At 41.9% G+C, this 23869-nt stretch overlaps 2 protein-coding genes across 2 annotated transcripts in view; one reads left to right on the plus strand and one right to left on the minus strand.

The window, feature by feature from the left end:
- Window positions 1–3860, plus strand: part of LOC145410380 (beta-1,3-galactosyltransferase 5-like) — a 24861-nt gene extending 21001 nt beyond the window's left edge. Inside the window, exon 2 of the mRNA XM_080280532.1 lies at window positions 2919–3860. Coding sequence (XP_080136658.1) covers window positions 2919–3860 — 942 coding nt within the window. The remainder of the gene's footprint in view (window positions 1–2918) is intronic.
- The window catches only part of LOC145410458 (protein unc-50 homolog), a 90564-nt gene that overhangs the window by 38444 nt on the left and 28251 nt on the right, over window positions 1–23869 (minus strand). The window lies entirely within an intron of this gene.

Raw genomic sequence — 23869 nt, forward strand, 5'->3', positions numbered from 1 at the left:
CTGCAGAAGTGCATGAGAATGGCAGTGCTCTAGGGGAAGCCTGTGCAGGGAGGGGGTTGGTGATAGCAAGTACCCTCTTTAGGCACAAAATGATCCACATGCATTTGTGGCAAGTGATGAGAAGAGTGGGTGGTGAACTGAATGAACAGAAGGCAATGACTGATTATGTGTATGGATGACTGAATGAGAAGATATGTAATGGATGGAAGAGCATACAGAGGTTGGAGGAGTGTACTTTCTGACCACCATTTGGTGGTGGTGAAAGTCAAGGTTCATGTGCAATGGAGGAATAGAAGGAGGGAAGGACAAGAGGAAGTAGTCCGTACAGTACAAGGAGGGTAGAAAGGTTGCAAGAGAATGGAAAAAAGGAAGAATATAAGAAAGAAATGGAGAAGCGATTGGGTAAATATGAGCTGGAACAGATGGGAAAGTTGAAGATGTGTGCAAGATATTCACAGACGAAATCTGTGCAGCATGTGAGATGGTGTATAGGGTGAAGAGAAGACAAAAGGGGGTGCAAGGAACAGCATAGTGGAATGGAGAGAAGACATACCGTGGCAGGAAAGAAGAAAGCATATGGTGAGGGGATGGGAAGCAGGGGCATGAAGGAAGCTGAGAGACGGAAGAGAGTGTTATATATAGAGAGGAAGAGAGAAGTGGAAAGATTAGTAAGAGAAAGTAAGAAGAGAATGGATGAGGAATTTGGAAGGAATTTGAATGTAAAGTGGAGGGAATGTAAGAAAACATTTTGGATGGAGGTAAAGAGAATCAGATAGGGTGATAAAGACGTTGTAAGTGAAAGATAAAAATGGTAGATTGATAGTGAAGGGAGAAAAAGCGAGTAGATGGACAGAACACTTAAAGGAACTGTTAAATACGAGTATAAGTGGCTGGGGAATGGCTGGGAGGAGGAGGGAGATGAGAAGGGAGGAAGAGATCAGTAGGATGGAAGTAGTGGAAGCAATGAAGAAAGTTAAACTGGGGAAAGCCCCAGGAATTGATGGAGTGTGTGGTGAAATGATGAAGCAAGTGAGAAAGATAGTAGTAGAAAGGATATGGAAGATGTGCAGATTGACCTGGGAGGAAGGTAGAGGATTGGAGGTCAGATATAACTATTCCCCTGTACAAAGGAAAAGGGGAAAAAGAAGTGTGTGGTAATCATAGCGGCATTTGTCTTCATAGTGTAATAGGAAAAGTATTTAGATGGTAAGATATTTATTGAGAGAGTTAGGGAAATACCAGAGGAATTAGTTGGAGAAGAAGAGGTTTTAGGAAGGGAAGAGGCTGTGTAGATGAGATATCATCCTTAGATCTTTAGTGGAAAAGTTTCTACAGAAGGGAAGGAAGTTGTACATGGCCTTCGTGGATATGGAGAAAGTGTATAACAGAGTAGAAATACAAGGAATGTGGAAAATATTAAGAACATATGAGGTAAATGGGAAGCTATTGAATGCTGTGAAGAGGATGTGTGAGGCTGCAAAGGCTGCAGTGTGTGTGGATAGTGATATTAATGAATTTTTCTATCTGAATGTTGGATTGAAACAAGGATGTCAGATACCCATGGTTATTCAATCTGTATATGGATGGGGTTATAAAAGAGATACAAGGGCAGTGGATGTTGGAGCGGCCCTAATAAGAGAGGGCAGCGTTTGGAAACTTCCTGTACTGTTGTTTGCAGATGATACTGTACAGTTAAGTGAGGATAAAGGGGAACTGCAAGGCTTGGTGAACGAGTTTGGGAGATTGTGTAAAAATCTGAAGGTGAATGTAGGGAAGAGTATAGTTATGGTCTTCAAGAAAAATGAAGTCACTGAATGTAAACTGAGGTTGGATGATGAGGAAATGCAAAATGTGAGTGCATTTATGTATCTGGGTAGTATGATGAGTAAGGATGGAAGTCTGGAGGATGAAGTGCTTGAGAGGGTACAACAAGGAAGAAAGGTTGCTGGTTCTCTGAAAGCAGTGACAAGAAATAGGGAAATGAGCATGGAAGTAAAAAAGTTGCTGCATGATAGTATTGTGATACCAACTCTAACATATGGAAGTAAAGCTTGGACCTTGCATGAAGGACAAAAGTCAAGAGCGAGAGCAGTGGAAATGAGTTCTTTGAAAGGAGCATGTGGAGTTACATGGAGAGACAGAATGACAAATGAGAAAGTGAAGAAGCACTGTGGTGTGGATGTGAATATGAAAGAATGTGCTTGGAGAAATACACTGAAGTGGTTTGGCTATGTGAACAGGATGGAGAGCGAGAGACTGAGGAGGAGGGTGTATGCGAGTGAAGTGGAGGCCAAGGATAAAATGGAGCTATGGAGAGGAGAGGTATATGAGAGGGGAGGTGTCAGCTGGGAGAAGGGCAGTGAAATGGTGGGGGACAGGGTGACATGGAGGCAATTTGTTTGTGGCCACCCCTTATGGGACTAAGGCATTTGGCAATAGATAGGCCTAGACAGATAGAAAATGAGGTTTTACCCTGCTAAGCATTTAGGCATGCTTTACTGAATTAATTGCCAACACAAGAGTGTTAGCACTAACTGGAGATTAGAGCCATGAACTACAGTTCATCAAAACTTCTCTTCTGGCCATGGCAGTGGAAGGTGTTACTTGCACTGTTTATATATGATAGTAATACAAAGCAAGCAACAAAAGAGTACATGAAGGAATGATACTCTCTCTCACTTGGGGAGGAATGAGAAATATGGAAGGCAGGATATTATGCTGACAGAGGGCTGTCCGTGAACTTCTCCTGATTGTGCATAGGCAGCATCTGACTTGTTCTTGCGCTAGCCACTCTTTCCTGCTACAGTGCTTGTCTGTCTTCCTGAACTAAATTTCACCATTTCTTATTTATGGGATATGAGTAACTGTACGGATTTTAATGATGATAATGATGATGATGACAACTGTTGGTCCAACAGAAGCAAGTGATTAATGAAGCCCAGAAGCACCAGGACATTGCTCAAGACATCAGTTTTGTTGACTCGTATGCCAACCTTACCCTCAAGACCCTCACCATCATTCACTGGGTAATGAAGCTATGTCCAAGAGCTGAATTTGTCCTAAAGGTTGATGATGATGTTTATATTAATATATATAAGTTGTGCTGCTTGACTGAATGCATAAGCAAAGCCAGAAAGAACATTTACGGTAGGTTGGACCTGGAAGGTGATGTGGAAAACAGGAGAGTGGGGTTTCCTTACAAGAAAATGGAGGAAAAAGTTCTCAAAAGTCCCTTACCTGATGGCTCAAGAAGGCAAGTGTGCCCTACAAAATGTTCAGCCAAGAGTAAAACATCAGAGGAGTCTTCCCATAGCCTGCTGTGTGACCAAATTAAGCCATACCAATATCTCAGTTACTTTGTTGATTCTCACAGCCACAAGTATGAGTCTTATGTGTTTGGGGGCTATCTGTACCGCAATGCAAAACCTGATCGTTACCCTGGTTCAAAATGGTACCTAGCTTCAGATATATATGGCAATAATTCCCTTCCACCCTTTCTCTCAGGAACTTCATACCTCCTTACTTCAAACCTCATACCACACCTGCTTAATGCTGCCAGACACACTCCTATTATTCCACTTGAAGATGTTTACTTATCAGGCTTAGTTGGCAGTGCAAAATTAAAGTTAAAATTAAGTCACGTTGATGGATGGTGGAGATTTCGGCCAAGGTGGGATGATGTTTGTATATACAGTTCCCTCCTCACAGCACACGGTCTCACACCCACAGAGCTGGTAGACTTCACTAAAGCCACAACACAGCTTAGTCCCAAAGATTGTGATAACTATTTTGCCCAGGCAGCTGTATGGATGAATTCTCTAGTGTCTTCCCTTATACCCAGGCTTCCTTCAACAAATTGAAGACATCTAACTTGTCTAAGCAAACTTATTTGATTTTGTACTGTATTCTGAGTCTGCTTTTGAATGTGAGAAGATAATTTATCAGAAAAATACAGTACCTCCATCCAAATATCTTGCATCAGAGAACTGGACACAAAAGGAGTAAGTGTGTACTGTATAGGAAGATGAGAGCTGCATGTCTGATGTAATGGGCAAGAGATGCAAGCAGAGTTCAGAAGAACAGTGACCAGAATAGGAGTGATAGAAGAGAAAGGGAGATGCAATGCTGTTAAGGAGAGAGAGAGAGAGAGAGAGAGAGAGAAACTAAAGGGAGTCAGTAAGTGAAAAAATAAGATGACAAGGCTTTGACTCCACCCTGTTTAGAAGTACTGTGCTGTAAGTCATAACATGCCCGAACACATGACAGTAGAACTCCATACATGGGCAGATCTCGTCCCTACATTTCCATCCAAATGTCATCAACTGAGTGGGGTTAAAAAAAAAATTTACAAAGTCAGTTCAGCACCTAATCTCTGTGATGCTGTTTCTGCTTGAGAAATAATGTGAGCTCTCCAAGCTGGATCTTGAGAAAAAGACATGAAGGGTACTGAGACATGTGTGCTGTTGAAGGTAAGGATTAGTCATGTGGAGTGTTGTGTCCAACTGAAAATTGGAAAGACTGAGTTTGGGGGACATTAAAAGCAACTAGGTTTCTTTTGCCCAAGTCAGAAATAAGAAACAAATAAAGTCAGGTGTGCTGGATGTCTCACCTCATGACTGCTGAAATGACTGCTGTGATAGATAGGATTAAATATACAGTTCATGTCATTAATGAATAAGAAAAAGGAAAGAACCTTGAGAACACCATTACTGATAGCTAGAAGTAAGGCAGTGGTTGTCTACAAGAGAAGCTAAAGAATAACCAAAGGAGAAACCTAAGATGCAAGCACAGTTAGAGTGCTTCACACTGGGGGACGTATTGCGCAGCCACCTAATCATTGTCATTTCTGCACATTTAAGCCTGTGAATATCCTCTTCCTTTACTGCCCAGGTCTCACTACCATATAGTATTACATTCCTAACACATGCTGCATACAAAGATCCCTTAGCATGGAGCGAGAGCCCTCTCAATGTCAGGAGAGGCAACAGCTCCCTGAACCTCTTCCAACCACTCCTCACTCTAGCCACAGAGCTAGCTCCAGCCCCACCTCCAACACATAACAAGTCCCCCTAGTAACAAAACTCATCCACACACTCAAGAGTCTCACCAGCAAGTTCAGTTCTTTCACGCCTGACAGTCTCCACATGCTCTCCCAGACAAACCACACACATGAAATCAGCATTATTTCGCAGTCTACCTCTAATACCACTACAACTCTGATGAACCCACTGATCACAAACACTGCACAAGATGGAATTATTTCCCACACCCTTGTGGCATATTGCACATGGATACTCCCTCTTCTTTGACAGTACTGCCACCAGCCCTAGATACCATCAATTTTATTTTATCTGCAGTTATTCTTAAGCCCTTGTGCGCCATACCAACTCTCCCCTTCCTAAATAATTCCAGGAGATATATTCTTATATTTCATTGTAGCTAATGCTTAATTCAGTTTAGGAAGATCCGTGAGGCTCAAGAGCTTAAGGTAATTCATTGCTGCAACATGACAGGCAGTCCTCATTAGGAATAAGGAATGAATTTTAAAAAATTAAAATATTACATACAACAGCTACTGTAATGTGGGGGAAACTGGCACTTCATCTTCATAGGTACAAGATGGTCCTCCAGAACTGCAAAATTTTCAAAATATTATACTGCAACATCACCCAGTGCTATATATATGTATACATTTTTTTTTTGGCCATGAAGTGCATACAATGAATTACCATATAAGTAAAGACTGCTTTAAATCACCAGGAAGTACAAAACTGAGCCAAACACAAAAACTGTCACTTGTTCTAATTACATGAAAATACAGTAATAAGAATTTTTTCAAAATGAATCATACTTTATTACGCATTAGTACATTTTTCGGGGTTTGTCCTTGACCAAAACAAGAACAGCTGGTTGACCTTTAACATCATGAACTCTGGGATACACCCAGTCCAGGATTTAAAAGTGAGCAGTCAAAAGAAATAACTACAAAGATGATCCCAGGAACTGATTCCAAGCCAAACTGGTATCCACCAATTTAAGCAAAATGATGAGCAGAAGTTCCAAGATATGTATATAAGGTGTCATGATCACATGGAGCAGTTCCAGCATGGGATAGACAGTAACTGTTCAAGCGACGGTGCATGTTGTCAAATTAATGGGGCTGTTAACATCCACTACAGCACCTACTGAAGAAAAGTCACAGAAAATTCTATATTCACAGCTCTCTGTGCATTAAACTCTTGCAAAGTAATATTAGGATCTTATTGGAATGAAAATAAACTTGGTTGAACAGTAGGCTACCTGTTAACAAAAGGTTCTGCTGCAGGTGTACAATAATCTTGGGACTGTTCTTGCCTCTAACCCAGTGGTTCCCAACCTGTGGGTTGTGCCCCCCTAGGGGGGCATGAAGGGCTGCCTGGGGGGGCACGAAGGCTTGATAAAGAGGGTAATTATATTTGAAAACTATGAATTATGATGGAATTCAGTAATTTCTAAATATGGAGAAAATATTTCAGATATGAATAAGAAATCTAGTTATCTGAATATATAAACATTTTCAAAGATTAAGAATCTATGACATATATTGACATGTGCCAACTATGCCAGTAAAATACAGTACTGTATTTAAGGAAGGGGGGAGCAGGGAACGTGTCATTCAGTGAGGGAGGGGCAAGAATTAGAAAATGTTGGAAACCACTGCTTTAACCCCCAAAATGTTTGCTTTCTGCAATTTTATGCTACAAGTATCTCATAAAGGTCTTGACACCATAACCATCTTTAAGGAAAAATTTCACACACATGTGATCAGTCTCAGCATCACTCACGAATAAGCTCCACAGAGTCCTGATCTCACCTCTCTTGATTTTCTTTTGGGGTGCAGCAAAGTGCTGCATTTAGAAAAATATCCCCCAAACCTTGACTGCTCTTAAGAAAGAAGTGAAAGTTACTTGCACAGAATTATGCCTGATACTTGTCAAAGAGTCAAGGAGAACTTCAGAATCAGAATTAATCGTCTTCAAACTGACGTGGTGTTCACACTGAAGATATGCAAATTGCATAAAATGATAACTCTGAATGACACGTGAAAGAAAGAAGTTTAAGGAACTGTTGCCTCTATGGACTATGAAGGGGCTCTCCTTTCATGCTAAAGGTACTTTATTGTATGAAACATGTGTGAAAAGTACTATGCTGTATGACAATGAGATTTGGTTAGTGAATGAGGAGGAAACAACCACATCAGAATCCACAGAAATGAGAATGCTGAGATGGATGAGCAGGGCAGTAATGAGTGACAGAACAGAGAGCAGTGTATCGTGGGTAAGATCTGGCATTACAGATATTACATTAAAGATGTGAACTGGTAGATTAAGATTATTTGAACATACAGAAAGGAGAGAAGAGGGTGACTGGCTGGTCTCAGCAAGAATGTGGAGGGAATACTGTCAAGAGGCAGACTGAGGCAGATGTAAGATAAGACCTCCAGAAGAGAGGAGTAAGAAAATGGCTCAAGATTATGACACATAGAGGGCTACCATTAAGTGAAAAGACCTAAACATGCCAACATGGTCAATGGTCTCAAAATGTACCGTGAGCAAATTTCTGTCATTTACATTTCATTTCCCATCAAGTGAAATGTTTTGGAACAGCCTGCATGCAATGAAACAACAAAGGGCAACATTTCTTTAATTTACTGAGGACTTAATGGCAGTAAAAAATACTGTAATAAATAAATAAATAAATAAAAACTGCTTAAAATGAGGACTGTCTGTAGTGTGTTTAATGGATCCAAGTCTGCATATCTGACTAATGACAATACTGTACTTCTCAACAAATTTTTAGTAACCGAATAAGTGATGAACCATGCTTGCAAACAGAGAATAAAAACTAGAAAGCACTAAGAGATTGCATGCCTCCACCAATGCAATTATAAAGGATCCAGATCCATGGATGTGGGATCCAGATCCAGAATCGGATCTGCCCCAAAATTTAATAAATTCTTTCTTGTTTCGTGGTTCACTTTTCCACAAAATTTCACTGAAATTAATTGAGAACTTTTGGAGATATTGTGTGTGATCCGACCCAAAATCTGATAATTTCTTCCATAGCCCATGACCCACCATTCCACAAAATTTCATCAAAATCCATTCATAACTTTTTGAGTAATCCCAGATCCAGATCCGTGGATATACAATCCGTATCCTGATCCGGCCACAAATTTAAACAATTCTTTCTTGGCCCATGGCCCACCTTTCCACAAAATTTCATTGAAATTCACTAAACACTTATTGTGTGGGATACTCAGGATCCAGATCCAGATCAGCCGTAAAATTTAATAATTATTTCCTTGGTCCATGGCCCACCCTTCCACAAAATTTCATTAAAACCCATTTATAACTTTTTGAGTAATCCTGCTAACAGTCAGACAGACAAACCAACACCAGGTAAAACATAACCTCCTTGGTGGAGGTAATAATTACAGTATGGTTAAAGAACTGTATACTGCAATGCACAGAATTCTCAACAAAGAGTATACAGTACAATGAAGGATAATAATATTGTTTATAACAATCCCTTCAATCTGAGGATGTAGTTCTTCATTTCTATTAATGCCAACTCCAGATGCTTTTATTCACCTCAGACCTTTTGAACTGGACATCAGATATTGCCTTCCGTGCAAAAAGGCTTTCCAGGTTGAAAAAAAAAAAAAAAAGATTGAAATGTCACGCTACTTTCCACTTCTTTTGCACACTTACCTCTTTTTTCTATCACTGTACCCAGGCATTTGAACTCTCGCACCAATTCCAGTCTCTCTCCATTCACTGTAATATCGCACTGAGAGAGACAGTGACTCCCAGTGCATTGTTACAGTGAATGGAGAGAGACTGGAACTGGTGAGAGAGTTTAAATACCTGGGTACAGTGATAGAAAAGAGGGGAAAATGTGCAAAAGAAGTGGAAAGTAGAGTGACACAAGGAAGAAAAGTAGTTGGTGCAATGAAGGCCTTGATAAAAAACAGAGACTTAGGTATTGCAGCTGCATGAGGTTTACATGAAGGAGTGTTAGTGCCAACTTTGACATATGGAGGTGAGGTTATGGTGTGGCATGAAAATGAAAAGTCAAGAGTAAAAGCAGTGGAGATGGGACTGCTAAGGAATGTATGTGGAGTACAGAGGGTGGATAGGATATGAAACAGTGTGATTCGTTAAAGATGTGGGGTGAGGAAGTCTGTGGACACCAGAATCGAAGAGAGTGTACTGAGATGGTATGGTCATGTGGAGAGAATGGATAATAACAGAGTGGTGAAAAAGGTATATCTGAGCGAATTTGAAGGAGGGAGGAGGCGAGGGAGGCCAAAGAGAAGGTGGATGAGTGTGTGAGGAAGAAAGGTGTCGAAGTTGGTGAGGCTAGGGAACTGACAAGAGATCAAGCTAGCTGGATGAATGTTGTGAGGAGAGGTGCATGATCAGGGATTTGGCATCCCTTCTTAACATGGCAGCGTCCGGACTGACTCGGATATGTTTATGTGAAGCTACAAAACGTGGTGAAAGTTTTGGATGTATCCGACAGAGCCAAGATTCCGGTGGCTTGAACAATGAGTGAATGGAAGCGTGGCCTGTTGGACTGGGCAAATTTGGGCTGTCTGGACACTGCTACTCCTCACCCTGCTCTAGTGGGAAAGGAGGACCGGATGATGATGATGATGATGATGATGATGATGATGATGGTGGTGGAAGTATAGCAGCAAGAATAAAAAAAAGTACATCATCTGTCTGAAGGGGTTAATAAGCAACCAAGTGCAAAACAAAAAATATCAGTATTATAATAATGTATCCTTACATACATATATATATATATATATATATTTATATATTCATATATAATATTGGAGCCTCTGTGGTACAGTGGTAAAGTGTGCATTTTCGTACACTGGAGAGCAAGGGTTCGCACCCCGCCAGGGTAATAAACTTTGGAAGTGTTCTCCCGGCCATGTACTGCTTTGGCGGACACCAGGGGTGCTGTGGTTGAACCAGTGTCGCATGCTGTAAAGTATGTTTGCACCCAGTCGGCTTGCGTGGGCCGATTACACTTGGTTCACAGACTACACACATATCCAAAGCCAATACAACACTACAGTCACACTTACAAGCACTTCTCACCCTACATTCAATCTCTACCAGACAGCCTAAGCCACTTGGTAGAGATACATAAGCTGTATCGTCCCTGATTCAGAGGGGATAGGTCGGTCCTGTAGTGGACCTCAACGGCTGATGATGATGATGATGATATATATATATATATATATATTAATATTAAGGGAAATATTCTGGAGGTGCTATAGTAATCCTAAGCTTAAGTGAAATAAGAAATTAATATACCTGTATGTTAATGAGTGCACTGTAACTGGTTCAGCAACAAGTTAATATTTCCATTCTACCTAACTCGTGACTATGTAACCATTTACATTACTGTATGTTGTCTGATTCAGTAGTAAGTTAACATTCCAACCATATTATCTAATTTAGTGGTAACAGACATTAAAATAGTCAGCAAGGTGTGAGCAGGCACCTACTTTGACAAGTCATTTATGGAACCCTTGAAATTTTAGGTATGATCAACCTGTATTCTGTTTTACAGTAAGGTTTTACTCGGCAACGATACAAAAAAAGGCAAACATTTTCTGATCATCATATGCTTCAGATATGAGACTTGTCCACACCTTCGTGCTCCAAATACTGTAATTAAAAGGTCTTAAGTTAACATTCCCACTTTATTGTATGATTCAGTTATCAGTTCACTCCTCCTTTCATGTGATTCTGCAAGATAATTCCTTTAACATTCCCAATTTATTATGTGATTCAGTGATCAGTTAACACTCCTCTTTCAAGTGATTCAGTAAGATAATTCCTTGAACACTCTCACTTTACTGTGATTCTGTCATTAGTTTAAACTTTTTTTAAGACTGACAAAATGGGTTTATTGTGTATTTGAACACTTTTGTCTTGTATGGAACACCGAGTTACCAGTATTTTGTACAGGCTATTATTCAAAACAAGGGAATTCAAGGAGGTAGCCAGAGGACAGAAAAGTATTTCAATTAACCTTTTGACTACTGGAAATTGCCTCAATGGATTAAAATGATCAGAATTTAGCCTGAACAAAATACTCAATTGCATCTAACGTGGTGAATCAGTTAACAGAAACATGGGAAGCAAATTACTGTAGTTCAATCTCTACATATCCATGTAACCTTACGCAATAAGAGAATATAAATAACATGCTGGATACCAGTATCATCTGATAATGTACCCATCTTCAATAATGTGCAGTTTTAGGAATGATGAAACTGTTTGTACTGTAACTAGTTACTGTATAATATAAATAAAGAAAATTAACCTACTGGCTGACTTTCACTGAAGTAACCTTTATTATCACATGCGTTTTTTTAACCTAACGATCATGAGCTGTGCTGAAATACTTTGGTACTGAGAAAACAATATGAAGCTAGTGAAATTTGCAGATGACACAAAGAGTGGAGGCACAGCAATTATGAAAGCAGACAGTGAATCTATACAAAACAACCTGGATACATTAGTAAATGGAGCAAAAAATAGGGGGCAGACTGTAGCATCAGTCGAAGAGGGCAGTACTCCCGAGGTGGATGGCAAGCTGGTGATAGGGAGAGCAGGAATTCCCGTTTCACAGCTCTCAGGACCTGACCCTGACCATCTCTCTTTGCTGAACATTTTCAGTGCTTTCATTTACACAGTGAGTAGGCCAGCATACTCTCATAATACCTCTACCTTCAACCATCTACACCATACTACATGCACTTTACATATCACACCTTCTATTTCCATTCCCCCCTTGCAATGGCTGCTGCATTAACATCAGCGAACACGGTGGTATCTTGGACTGCCACCACAGGCAGGGTAGGGCTGGCGGCACAGGGTCCTCCCGGTCACAATCAAGTGACTGTGCCAACAGCAACTATTGCAAACACTGTTCATGCTCATCAGCAAAGAAGGGCAGGTTCGGCCTTATACTTCACCGATAGCCGTGGTCTTGGTACCAATTTGAATTCCGTTCACTTTTTCCTCCAAGCAGTATCCCCTCTAGCCCTGTTCCTTACAGAATCCCAAATTTCTCCCTCTACTGAAATATCCCCATTTCATTTTCCTGGTTACCAACTCCTTACAAACTTCAGTAACAAGGGTGGCACCTGTTGTTACAGTATATCAAATCTGACTATGCAGTTGACACTGTTATGAACTTCAACTAATTTTTGCAGTTGACACTGTTATGAACTTCAACTAATTTTGATTATTCACTGTATAAACTAAATTATCAAAATTACCAAACATATTTGTGGAGTCTATCGCTCTCCCAATGCTTCTTCAGAACCTAGTGTATTTAATTCCATATCCACACAGTTGACTAACCATAACCTCACCCTTAGCACTGAGATTACCATTCTGGGTGATTTTAACATACATAATGAAGAATGGTTATTGCACTCTGCCAGGAATGACGATAATGGTCTAGAATGCAAGCTGTTTGCAAAATCGTTTAATCTCACTCAGTTGGTAGAGTAACCAACCAGAATACAAGCTAATCCTGACCATAATGCCTATCTTTTGGATCTGTTCCTGACAAATAATCCAGAATACAGGAGAGAGGAAGTCACCACTTGGATCCTGAGACCACAATCTCATCAAAGCCTCATTAGCAGGTTCCCCCAAACCTCCCTGTTCCAAAGCTGTCAGGGTGACCTGATGGCACTTTGATAAGGATGACTGGGAAGGATTTAGAAATCATCTTGCTGACATTCTATGGTAGTCTTTCTTCTCTAGTGATATCAATTCTACCCAGTCCCACATTAATGACTAAGTACAAACTAGTATGGAACTGTTCATACCAACTCGGACTCCCCGCATATGGTTTGATAGCAATTGTGCCAGAGCAACAGCCCAAAAGTCATTAGCATATAACTCTTACTTAAAATAAAAAACATCTGAATCACTCAGTCACTTTAAAATTGCTAGAAACCATGCAAAAGCAGTAATAAATCTCGCTAAATAAAACTTTCTTCACAGCCAAGCATCAAAATTGTTAAACAATCCTAACGACAACAGATTATTCTGGCCAACTCTCAATTCTTTCAATAATAACTTTAACATGTCATCAACAATTCCCCCACTAAATTCTTCTGAAGGTAACATTCCAAATGACCTGCGTGGTAAAGCAAATATCCTTGCCAATACAGTTGCCAGAAATTCTGCCTTACAGGGAGTCAGCCACAATTTCCCTGTACTAGAGCTTGACTTTCCTGAAACTGCTCCACTTACAATACAGACCAGATACGTAAAATCCATCCTAGACAACTTACCAACCAAAGAAGCTCCAAGACCATATGGAATTCCTCACATTGTTTTAAAAAAGTGCTCCCCCAAACTTGCCTCTGTTCTAGCTAGATTGTTCAGGCTATGCATACATACTTCTTCATTCTCTAATTCTTGGAAAAAAAGCCAGTATCTGCCCAATTCCGAAGAAAGGAAGTTCCTCTGACCCCTCTGATTACAGACCAATAGCTATCACATCTTCTCTTGGTAAAGTATTTGAGATTGTAATTAATACGCACATAGTTAAACACTGAATCTATCAACTTAATTAGTAACTGACAGTATGGTTTTTGCCGTGAATAACCTCAATCTCCTGACTCATACCATCCATCAATCAATTGACCAACAGGGAGAAACTCATGCAGTAGCCTATGATATTTCTAAAGCTTTTGACAGAGTGTGGCACCATTCCCTGCTATTCAAACTTCCTTGCTATGAACTAACTTCTTTTGTTCCTCAGATTTCCTCGTATCTCAGTGACAGATAAAAGTAGATGATGTAGATTCCAATTTCCCTTCAGTTAATGCCAGTGTGCCACAAAGATCAGTTCTGGCTCCAACCCTATTCCTGCCACATATTATTGATCTCTTATGTCACCCATGATCCTATCCATTCATATGCAGATGACTCAACACTCCAAACTTCATTCACACTTAAACATCCATTCTCAAACTATAACTCACAACTCAGTACAGCCACCTCCATAAATCATAACTTATCAGAGATCACTGAGAGGGGACAAATTAACACTGTCTCATTTAATGCTGGTAAAACCAAATACAGTAATCCCTCAATTATCCGTACTGTCCATATCCGTTTGTGCTCTGTATCCGTTCATTAGGCCTTGGCTACATTATAACTGTAACTAGATTTATTTGTCCGTGGCAGTTCATAAATGCTCCGACTTTGGCGGCTGGCTGGCTGGCAAAAAAAAAAAAAGTTCTGCAGCTCATCGGCTTCTTTGTCCACATGTGGGTTATAGACCCTAACTCACAAGGTGAGTGAGAATGACTGTACGGATCTCTAACATACGGTCGAAATCACCTGGCCACCCCAATCAACGGAAACATAGTGGCAGTGCACGAGGAAAATAAACATAAATCACATGGCGAGAAAGCTTGGCTGTACCGAATGGTGAAAGTTCCCCAACCGGCTAGATCAATGGGAATGTACCGCCTTTGGATGAGTAACATAGAGCCTAACCCACCAGCAGTGCAAAAGTGCCTGTCCGCCTCCCCGGTGAAAGATGAAAATCTCTTGGCATCCCTAGCTTCTCCCTTTCCCCAGTCCCTCCTCCATCCTCCCCCATGCTCACACCTGGCTAGTTTACCTCCCTCCCTCTCCCTTAGTCCTCCTCCACCTTTGTGTCGCCTACCATCCCTGCGTGTTTTTTTGTTTTTTATGATTTATTCTAATACTGTTGGTCGTATCAAAATTCCGAAATAGTCATGAGGAAGCTTATGAAATTCTGCATCTAGACATATGCTTAGCTCTTGCAATATGTGGGCGAAATCTTGCACTAGGATGTTGGGAAGTAATTTGAAGAAATTTATTACTCTACAAAAGTTTGGTCTCACTGCTTTTTTGTACTTTTACTCATCAGTTTTGTGTGCTTTTATTAGCTTATCATGTAGTATAAATGCCACTGAAGATGATGGTATACAATTTATACCAATACAGTAATCCCTCATTTATCTGGACATAATAGAGCCAAAGGCAAGTCCGGGTAGTGGAAACATTCGGATAATGAACACTATTCCCCTGCCATACCCAGACTCTACCAGCACCCAACCTCCAACCTAACTGATTTGTACAGTTTGTTTCGTTTTTAAAGGCTCCAGCATGCTTGCATGCATCGACCTTGGTCACCGGATGGTGGCTCTCCATGCTGCACGATCCACTGCAGCCTCCCTGTTCAGTCCCTTAACCCTGAGGTCACACTTAATGACCCCATCCCATGTCTTTCTCGATCTACCCCTCATAACCCCACCCCCAATATTAACACTTCTCACCTTCCTCACCCAATTATCATCCCCCATCCTCTCCACATGTCCAAACCATCTCAATCTACCTCTCCTCATCACAACACCAATACACTCCAGTCCCATCCTACCTCTCAACTCTTCCATCGTAAACGCAGCCCCCCCGGACCTTGCACGCAGGGACACACTACACATCCACCTAATCATTGTCATTTCTGTATGTCTGAGCTGGCGAATATCCTCCTCCTTTACTGTCCAGGTCTCACTACCATACAGCATTAAACTCCTAACACATGCTGCATACAAAGATCCCTTAGCACGTACGGAAAGTCCTCTCAATGTCAGGAGAGGCAAGAGCTCCCTGAACTTCTTCCAACCACTTCTCACCCTAGCCACAGAGCCAGCCCCACCTCCAGCATATAATATGTCTACCAAATAACAAAACTCTTCCACACACTCAGAGATTCACAGCAGGTTCAATCCTTTCACACCTGACAAACTCCACCTGCTCTCCCCAACATGCCATACACATAAAATCAGCATTATCTCAGTCTACCTCTGATGCCACTACATCTCTTGTTCACTCATTTATCACAAACACCACACAAGATGGAATTACTTCCCACGCCTTTGTGGCAAACTGCACATGGCCACTCTCCCTCTTCCCTGACAGTACTGCCACCAACCCTAGATATCATCACTTTTGTTTTATCTGCATTTATGCTTAAGCCCTTGTGCCCCATACCATCTCTCCACTTCCTAAACCTTTCCTCCACCTCCCTTTCATTCTCTGCAATCAACATCAAATCATCAGCATACAACATCTCCCACGGGAGTCCGTTTCTACAGGCACGTGAGAGGGCTTCAAGTACCATGATAAACAACATGGGACTCAATACTGACCCCAGATGCACACCACCATTCACAGAAAACTCATCACTCAAATCTCCATTCACCCTTACCTGGGTGCGAGCACCCACATACATAGCCATAACCACCCTAACCAGCCACTCCTCCAACCCAAGCTTTCTCACTGCCCACTTCACCACCTCTCTAGGGACTCTGTCAAAGGCCATTTCCAAATCAACAAATACAAAATACAGATTCTTCCTCCTACCAATATATTTTTCCTGAAGCTGTCGAACAATCAACATGGCATCAGTGGTCCCCCTACCTGGCATAAACCCAAACTGCATCTCATCAATATTCACTCTTTCTCTAATCATACCTTCTAAAACTCTCTCCATTACCTTTATACCTCTATTAATTACCTTTATACCTCTATTAATTTCCTCTTTCCAGGGCATCACCTTTCCCTTTATACACATTTACAATTACATTCTTCAGCCAATCATCTGGGACAACACACTCATAAATAATCATATTTATCAGGTCAGTGACTAACCTCACCCCTATATCTCCTGAGGCCTTCAACACTTTGGCAGTCAACCCAGACACACCTGCTGCCTTCCCCGCCTTCATCCTGCCTATTGCCTCGCTCACAGTTGCAGCATCAATCAAAGGCCAAGGGCCAAACACTGGATCTGCTGGCTCCAAACCTTCCCTGTCCCAGTCAAACTCCTCATTCAACAACCAGCTATAATGCTCTCTCCATGCATCTTTAACCCCTTAACCATGGGGCGACACTTTCGTGACGCTCTGGAGCAAGGGATCATACCGCGGGGCGTCACTTCTGTGATTCTGTGTTATTTGAATTCGCCTGGGCTTTCAAGTGGTGGCTTGTATCATCTATCAGTACTACCAGTGTCCAGCTATACCCAGTTCTGCTAATGTCATCTGTACTCCCATCCACTGTTGACAATTTAGCCATTTTTTCCCCTGTCCTTGACTCCCCTCCTTACCTCCCCTCCATTACCCTCTCCTCCCGTCTGCCCAGCTGCGCTGCGCTACACAAATCCTGGACGGATTTTACCACTCATTTTATCCATTGAAATGTGCCCTATGCCCTATTCTTATACAAAATAATATATAAAAGAAAGAGGAAAGGTAATTGATACTGCCATACTGTACATCTGGAATGGGCTAATTATCACCTGGCAACACCCCACGTGCACTCGTTCGCTAATTTTCCCTGTTTTTTTCCACTTGAAATATGCCATATGACCTATTCTTGTAACAAAAATATATATAAGAAAGGAAGGGAGAAGCCTAAGTAATATTTACATTCACCTGGAACTACCTAATTTATTATGTATTGTCTAGATATCCTGCCAATCATTTCATAGCATGTAAACTAGCAGCTGTCATCACGCTGACATTGTCAACGCTTCCCTGCCCCTAGGCCACATCATTCAGTTTACTGTAGTCTTTGAAGGTGAAGCAATGTCGGATTCGCGCCTGTCCAATTCCGCCGCTATTTAGCCCCCTGCACAGGGCCCTGTGATCTCTACCCCTACTAAACCTCGTGTGGGAAGAGGTAAAGGGCAAAGTGAATCTGCTGTGGAATGTGAACTGGCTAATTTATCAATGATAATGATGGACAGTGACTACGATCTTTCTGGTGACTCTAAAACAGTGCAAGTGGAAATGTAAGTACCCGGTAATGTGTAAATAGCAAGTGAAGGCAACGAATGTAAATATAATTGAACAGTAGAAAATAGTTTTATAAGTTACTGCAAGTGACAGTGCATAACAGTGTAAATAAAATAGAAATGTAAATAATGTAAATAAAATAGAGAATGTAAATAGAAATGTAAATAATTAGTAATATAAGAATACGAGCAAAAATACTTGGAGTATTGAAAGTGAAAGTGAAAGCTTCGCTCCAGCGTGTATAAATACTTGGAGTAATGAAAGTGAAAGTGAAAGCTTCGTTCTCTACGCTAGTTTACTGGACGAGAAGGTGAATGCCTGGAGTGAAAATAAACTCCTAGTACTGAAAGAAACTTATAGATAAATAACGTAGATTACTAGTGGAGAAGGGAGAAAAAGTGAGCAGATGGAGAGAACACTTTAAGGAATTGTTGAACATAGAGGATGGAAGTAATGCGAGTATAAGTGGCTGGGGAATGGCTGGGAGAAGGAGGGAGGTGAGAAGACAGGAAGAAATCAGTAGGATAGAAGTTGTGGAAGCAATGAAGAAAGTTAAATCGGGGAATGCCCCAGGAATTGATGGAGTGTGTGGTGAAATGCTGAAGCATAGGGGAGAGATAGTAGTAGAATGGATGTGGAAGATGTGCAGATTGGCCTGGGAGGAAGGTAGAGTCCCGGAGGATTGGAAGTCAGGTATAATTATTCCCTTGTACAAAGGAAAAGGGGAAAAAGAAGTGTGTGGTAATCATAGGGGCATTTGTCTTCTTAGTATAATAGGAAAAGTGTATGGTAGGATACTTATTGACAGAGTTAGAGAAAGAACAGAGAAATTAGTTGGAGAAGAACAGGGAGGCTTTAGGAAGGGAAGAGGTTGTGTAGATCAGATATTCATTCTTAGATCTTTAGTGGAAAAGTTTCTAGAGAAGGGAAAGAAGTAGTATGTGGCTTTCATGGATTTGGAGAAAGCATATGACAGGGTGGATAGACAAGGATTATGGAAAGTGTTAAGAATATATGGAGTACATGGGAAGTTGTTGAATGCTGTGAAGAGTATGTACGATGGTGCGAAGGCTGTAGTGCATGTGGATGGTGAACTAAGTGAATTTTTCTCTTTGAAAGTTGGGTTGAAACAGGGATGTGTCATATCTCCATGGTTGTTCAATCTGTACATGGATGGGGTAATAAAATAGGTACAAGGTAGGGTAGTGGATGTTGGAGTGGTCCTGGTGAGAGAGGATAGTGTTTGGAAACTCCCTGTACTGTTGTTTGCAGATGATACTGTGTTGTTGAGTGAAGACGAAGGGGAGCTGCAAGGCTTGGTGGATGAGTTTGGGAGAGTGTGTAAGAAACGGAATCTAAAGGTGAATGTTGGGAAGAGTAAAGTCATGGTCTTTGAGAGAGGTGAAGTCAGTGAATGTACAGTAAGGTTGGATGGTGAGGAATTGGAAAATGTGAGTATGTTTAAGTACTTGGGTAGTGTGATGAGTAAGGATGGAGGTTTGGAGGGTGAAGTGCTTGAAAGGGTACAGCAGGGAAGAAAGGTTGCTGGTTCTTTGAAAGCAGTGATAAGAAACAGGGAAGTGAGCATGGAAGTGAAAAAGTTACTACATGACAGTACTGTGATACCAACTCTAACATATGGAAGTGAAGCTTGGACGTTGTTGGAAGGACACAAGTCAAGAGTGAGAGCTGTGGAAATGAGTTATTTAAGAGGAGCCTGTAGAGTCAAATGGAGAGACAGGCTGACGAATGAGGATATAAAGAAGTGTTGTGGTGTGGATGTGGATGTGATAGGAAGCGTTATGAGGAACACACTGAGGTGGTTTGGCCATGTGGAGAGGATGGGGGGTGAAAGACTGACGAAGAGAGTGTATGTGAGTGAGGTGGAGGGGGGAAGAGGGAGGGGGAGGCCGAGGATGAGATGGAGGGATGGGGTGGAGAGGTATATGAGAGAGGGGGGTGTGAGTTGGGAGAAGGGCAGTGAAATGGCAGGGGACAGGGCGACTTGGAGGTGATTTGTTTGTGGCCACCCCAAACAGGATTGAGGCGTCTGGCAATAGATAGATAGATAGACAGATAGATAAAATAAGTGTAATAAAGTACTAGGAATATAAAATGTATGTGTGTTTATAAATAATAAATGACAGCTCTGCCTCAGAATACCATCGGGGAACGTGCGCGGGTGGAAAGCTCGTATGCGCTCGTAATTTACATTGCTTTTACAGTTTTTTTTTTTTTTTTTTTTTTTTTTTTTTTTTTTTTTTTGAAATGTAGTTATAATGTCAGGCAGCGGTAATCATATTACGGGGTATTGGGAAGTGTAAAGTGGAGACTTCGTTACCCAACTTCAGAAGTCTCCACAAGTCCTACGATAGTCAACAAAGGCTCAACAAACATCCCCGGAGTCAGCTGAAGGTATGTGCCGTATGTTCAAGTACAGTAATTATAATATTCTAGGAATAATAACTGATTTTTGGCAAAATATTTTTATAAAGTCAGTCGGTGCGCGTTTATCCCTGCGGGATGCGCACGGCACACTCATGACATGCCCGCGGTTAAGGAGTTAATATCCTCACTGTTCACCACTACCCTTCCTTCATCATTCTTCACACACTGCTCACCTATAATATCCCGATTATCCCTCTTCATCTGATTTGTCACCTTAAATATCATATTTTTCCTTTCCCCATGACTCAGGTTATCAAGTAAAAGTCTCTGTGACTCAGACATCGCCCTGTATACCTCTCTTCTAGCCCTACGCTTTGCAGCCAAGTATTCCTCCTTGCTACCACCTTTCTTCCATTCCCAGAAAAACCTTCTTTTCTCCTTAACTGCAGCTTCTACACCCTCATCCCACCACCAAGTTACTATATGTCTTGGTGGTCCTCTTGTCCAACCGCATGTTACATCAGTAACTCTCAAGAGTTTGTTCTTGAGGGCTCTGTACTGTTCATTAACACATCTGTCTACAGCTCCCTGTTCAGCCACCACTCTCCTCATCTCGCTATAGAAGGCATCCTTTACTACTTGGTTTTTCAGCTTCCATATTTTCCTCCTAGGTACATAAGTCCCCTTTTTCATCACTCGTTCTCTAAGCACCATATCACAAACCAATAGTTTGTGCTGCTGCACACACTCCTCACTTCTTATAACTTTAACATCCCTCACTAACCTCCTATCAGCCCTCCTAACCAGAAAATAATCTATCTGACTGCTATTTCCCCCAGACTCATCCGTAATTAACCTACTCTCTCTTTTCCTAAAATATGTGTTGCACGCAATCATGTCCGCTGCCTCCCCAAACTCGAGTATCCTTTCCCATTCTGCATTCCTTATACCATATGCACATCCCCCATGTACTCCTTCATAACCTTGTGCTGCTTCACCTACATGACCATTTAAGATCCCTCCCAAAACCGCTATCTCATCATCCCGCACACCACCTACTACATGTATAAACCATCCCAAAATCTATCTTTCTCTGCTTCATCCAATCCTGCCTGTGGAGCATATGCTGATTTAATTGCAGCTATCTTTCTATCGAACAGAATTTTCACTACCAATATCCTATCGCTTACTCCTATAGCATTCACCAATGTCCTATCACTTACTCCTATAACATTCATAACATATTCCACCCATTTCTCCACAACCATCACACCAACACCCCCATATCCCTCTGTCTCCCCCTGTCAACACAACTTATAGTAACAGTCCTTCCCAACAATCTTTCTGGCTGATCCACCCCTGTACCGGACTTCCTGCAAACACGCCACATCCACCCACCTCCCACTGAATGCCTCAACGACTTCCCCTGCTCTTCCCCTCAAACTTCCCACATTCCATGAACCCACTCTCATTCCTTGGGGTGATTTACTCTCCTCAGGCTTGCTTTGAAACTTATTCTTGTGTTTTGTCATAGTCAGTATTAATAAAGGGGGTAGACATACCACAGGCCCCACTCACTGCATAGTCCTAGGTCCTGGCAATGGATCTGGGACCCCTAGCCCACCAGGTTACCAGTGGCTGTGGTAGTGGCCTCGGGGCACCCTGCCAGGACAGCTGCAGGGACACCCTCCAAGTGCGCCTTGGGACTGAACTATCCCACCATTATATACCCACTGATAGGGCAGCCTCCTGGGGCGCTACTCCCAGGTTCGAGCCCCTCTCTACTGGGCGGAAGCGGCAGCCTGGGAACTGCAATGCCCTGTACCCTCTAGCACAGGCTCGAGCCCCATCTCACCCTGGACCCATGATCTATGCCGGTAGAACCCACGTCACGCCTCCCCCCAAGTCCGCCACTAGGTAGCGGGGGCAAAGTTTTCTGGCCACATGCCCTTGCTGGTGCCAACCCCTGTAACGTAGTGGGATACAAGGTGTGAAATGTAAAGTGCATGTGGTGTAGTGCATAAGATAATTAAAGGAAATGTTTGGGAGAGTATGCTGGTCTACTCTCCATGTTACTGTCACACTGAAAAGGTCAGCAAAGGGGGATGGTTAGGTAGCTGATGAAACAGGAGCTCCAGCTCTCCCTATCACCAGCATTCCCATTCCCCTCAGAAGTACCACCCTGTTTGGCCTATGCTACAGCCTCCTCCTCAGCACCTATGCTTAATTTGGCAGTGTTTTCCAGTCATTCAAGCATATTTAGACATTAAAACACACATAGGAATATCCAAAGCAATGCAAAACACCAAGAAAACCATGCAGAAAAACCACTGACGATCAAAAAACACCCTACCTATAAACTACTGTATGTACAATACCTTTCCTAATTTTGGCACTGTTTTCAGGTCAATCTGCCATATTTAGACATCAAAACATACATAGGAATATTCAAAGTAATGCTAAACACAAAAAAAACATGAAAAAAAAAAAAAAAATGAAAACCAAAAAACACCAACGATGAGATGGAGGGATGGAGTGGAGAGGTACATGAGAGGGGGGGGAGGGGGGGGAGTTGGGAGCAGGGCAGTGAAATGGCAGGGAATAGGGCTACGTGGAGGCGATTTGTTTCTGGCCATCCTGTATGGGATTAAGGCGTCTGGCAATAGACAGATATACACAGTACAGAGCCCTCAAGAACAATTTCTTGAGAGTTACTGATGTAACATGCGGCTGGACAAGAGGACCACCAAGACATAAAGTAACTTGGTGGTGGGATGAGGGTGTAGAAGCTGCAATTAAGAAGAAAAGAAGGCTTTTCCGGGAATGGAAGAAGGGTGGTAGCAAAGAGGAATATTTGGCTGCCAAGCGTAGGGCTAGGAGAGAGGTATACAGCGCAAAGTCTGAGTCACAGAGACAATTACTTGATAACCTAAATCATGGGGAAAGGAAAAATATATTTAGGGTGGCAGGTCAGGTGAAGAGGGATAATCGGGATATCATAGGTGAGCAGTGTGTGAAGAATGATGAAGGAAGGGTAGTGGTGAACAGTGAGGATATTAAAGATGCATGGAGAGAGCATTATAACCGGTTGTTGAATGAGGAGTTTGACTGGGACAGGGAAGGTTTGGAGCCAGCAGATCCAGTGTCTGGCCCTTGGCCTTTGATTGATACTGCTACTGTGAGTGAGGCAATAGGCAGGATGAGGGTGGGGAAGGCAGCAGGTGTGTCTGGGTTGACTGCCGAAATGTTGAAGGCCTCAGGCGATATAGGGGTGAGTTTAGTCACTGACCTGATAAATAGGATTATTTATGAGTGTGTTGTCCCAGATGATTGGCTGAAGAGTGTAATTGTAAATGTGTATAAAGGGAAGGGTGATGCCCTGGAAAGAGGGAATTATAGAGGTATAAAGCTTTTAGATCAGATAATGAAGGTAATGGAGAGAGTTTTAGAAAGTATGATTAGAGAAAGAGTGAATATTGATGAGATGCAGTTTGGGTTTATGCCAGGTAGGGGGACCACTGATGCCATATTCATTGTTCGACAGCT

This window comes from Coenobita brevimanus, chromosome 85 (genome assembly GCF_032717465.1).
Source record: "Coenobita brevimanus isolate Jiangsu-jjx chromosome 85, ASM3271746v2, whole genome shotgun sequence".
NCBI classification, from domain to species: Eukaryota; Metazoa; Arthropoda; class Malacostraca; order Decapoda; family Coenobitidae; genus Coenobita; species Coenobita brevimanus.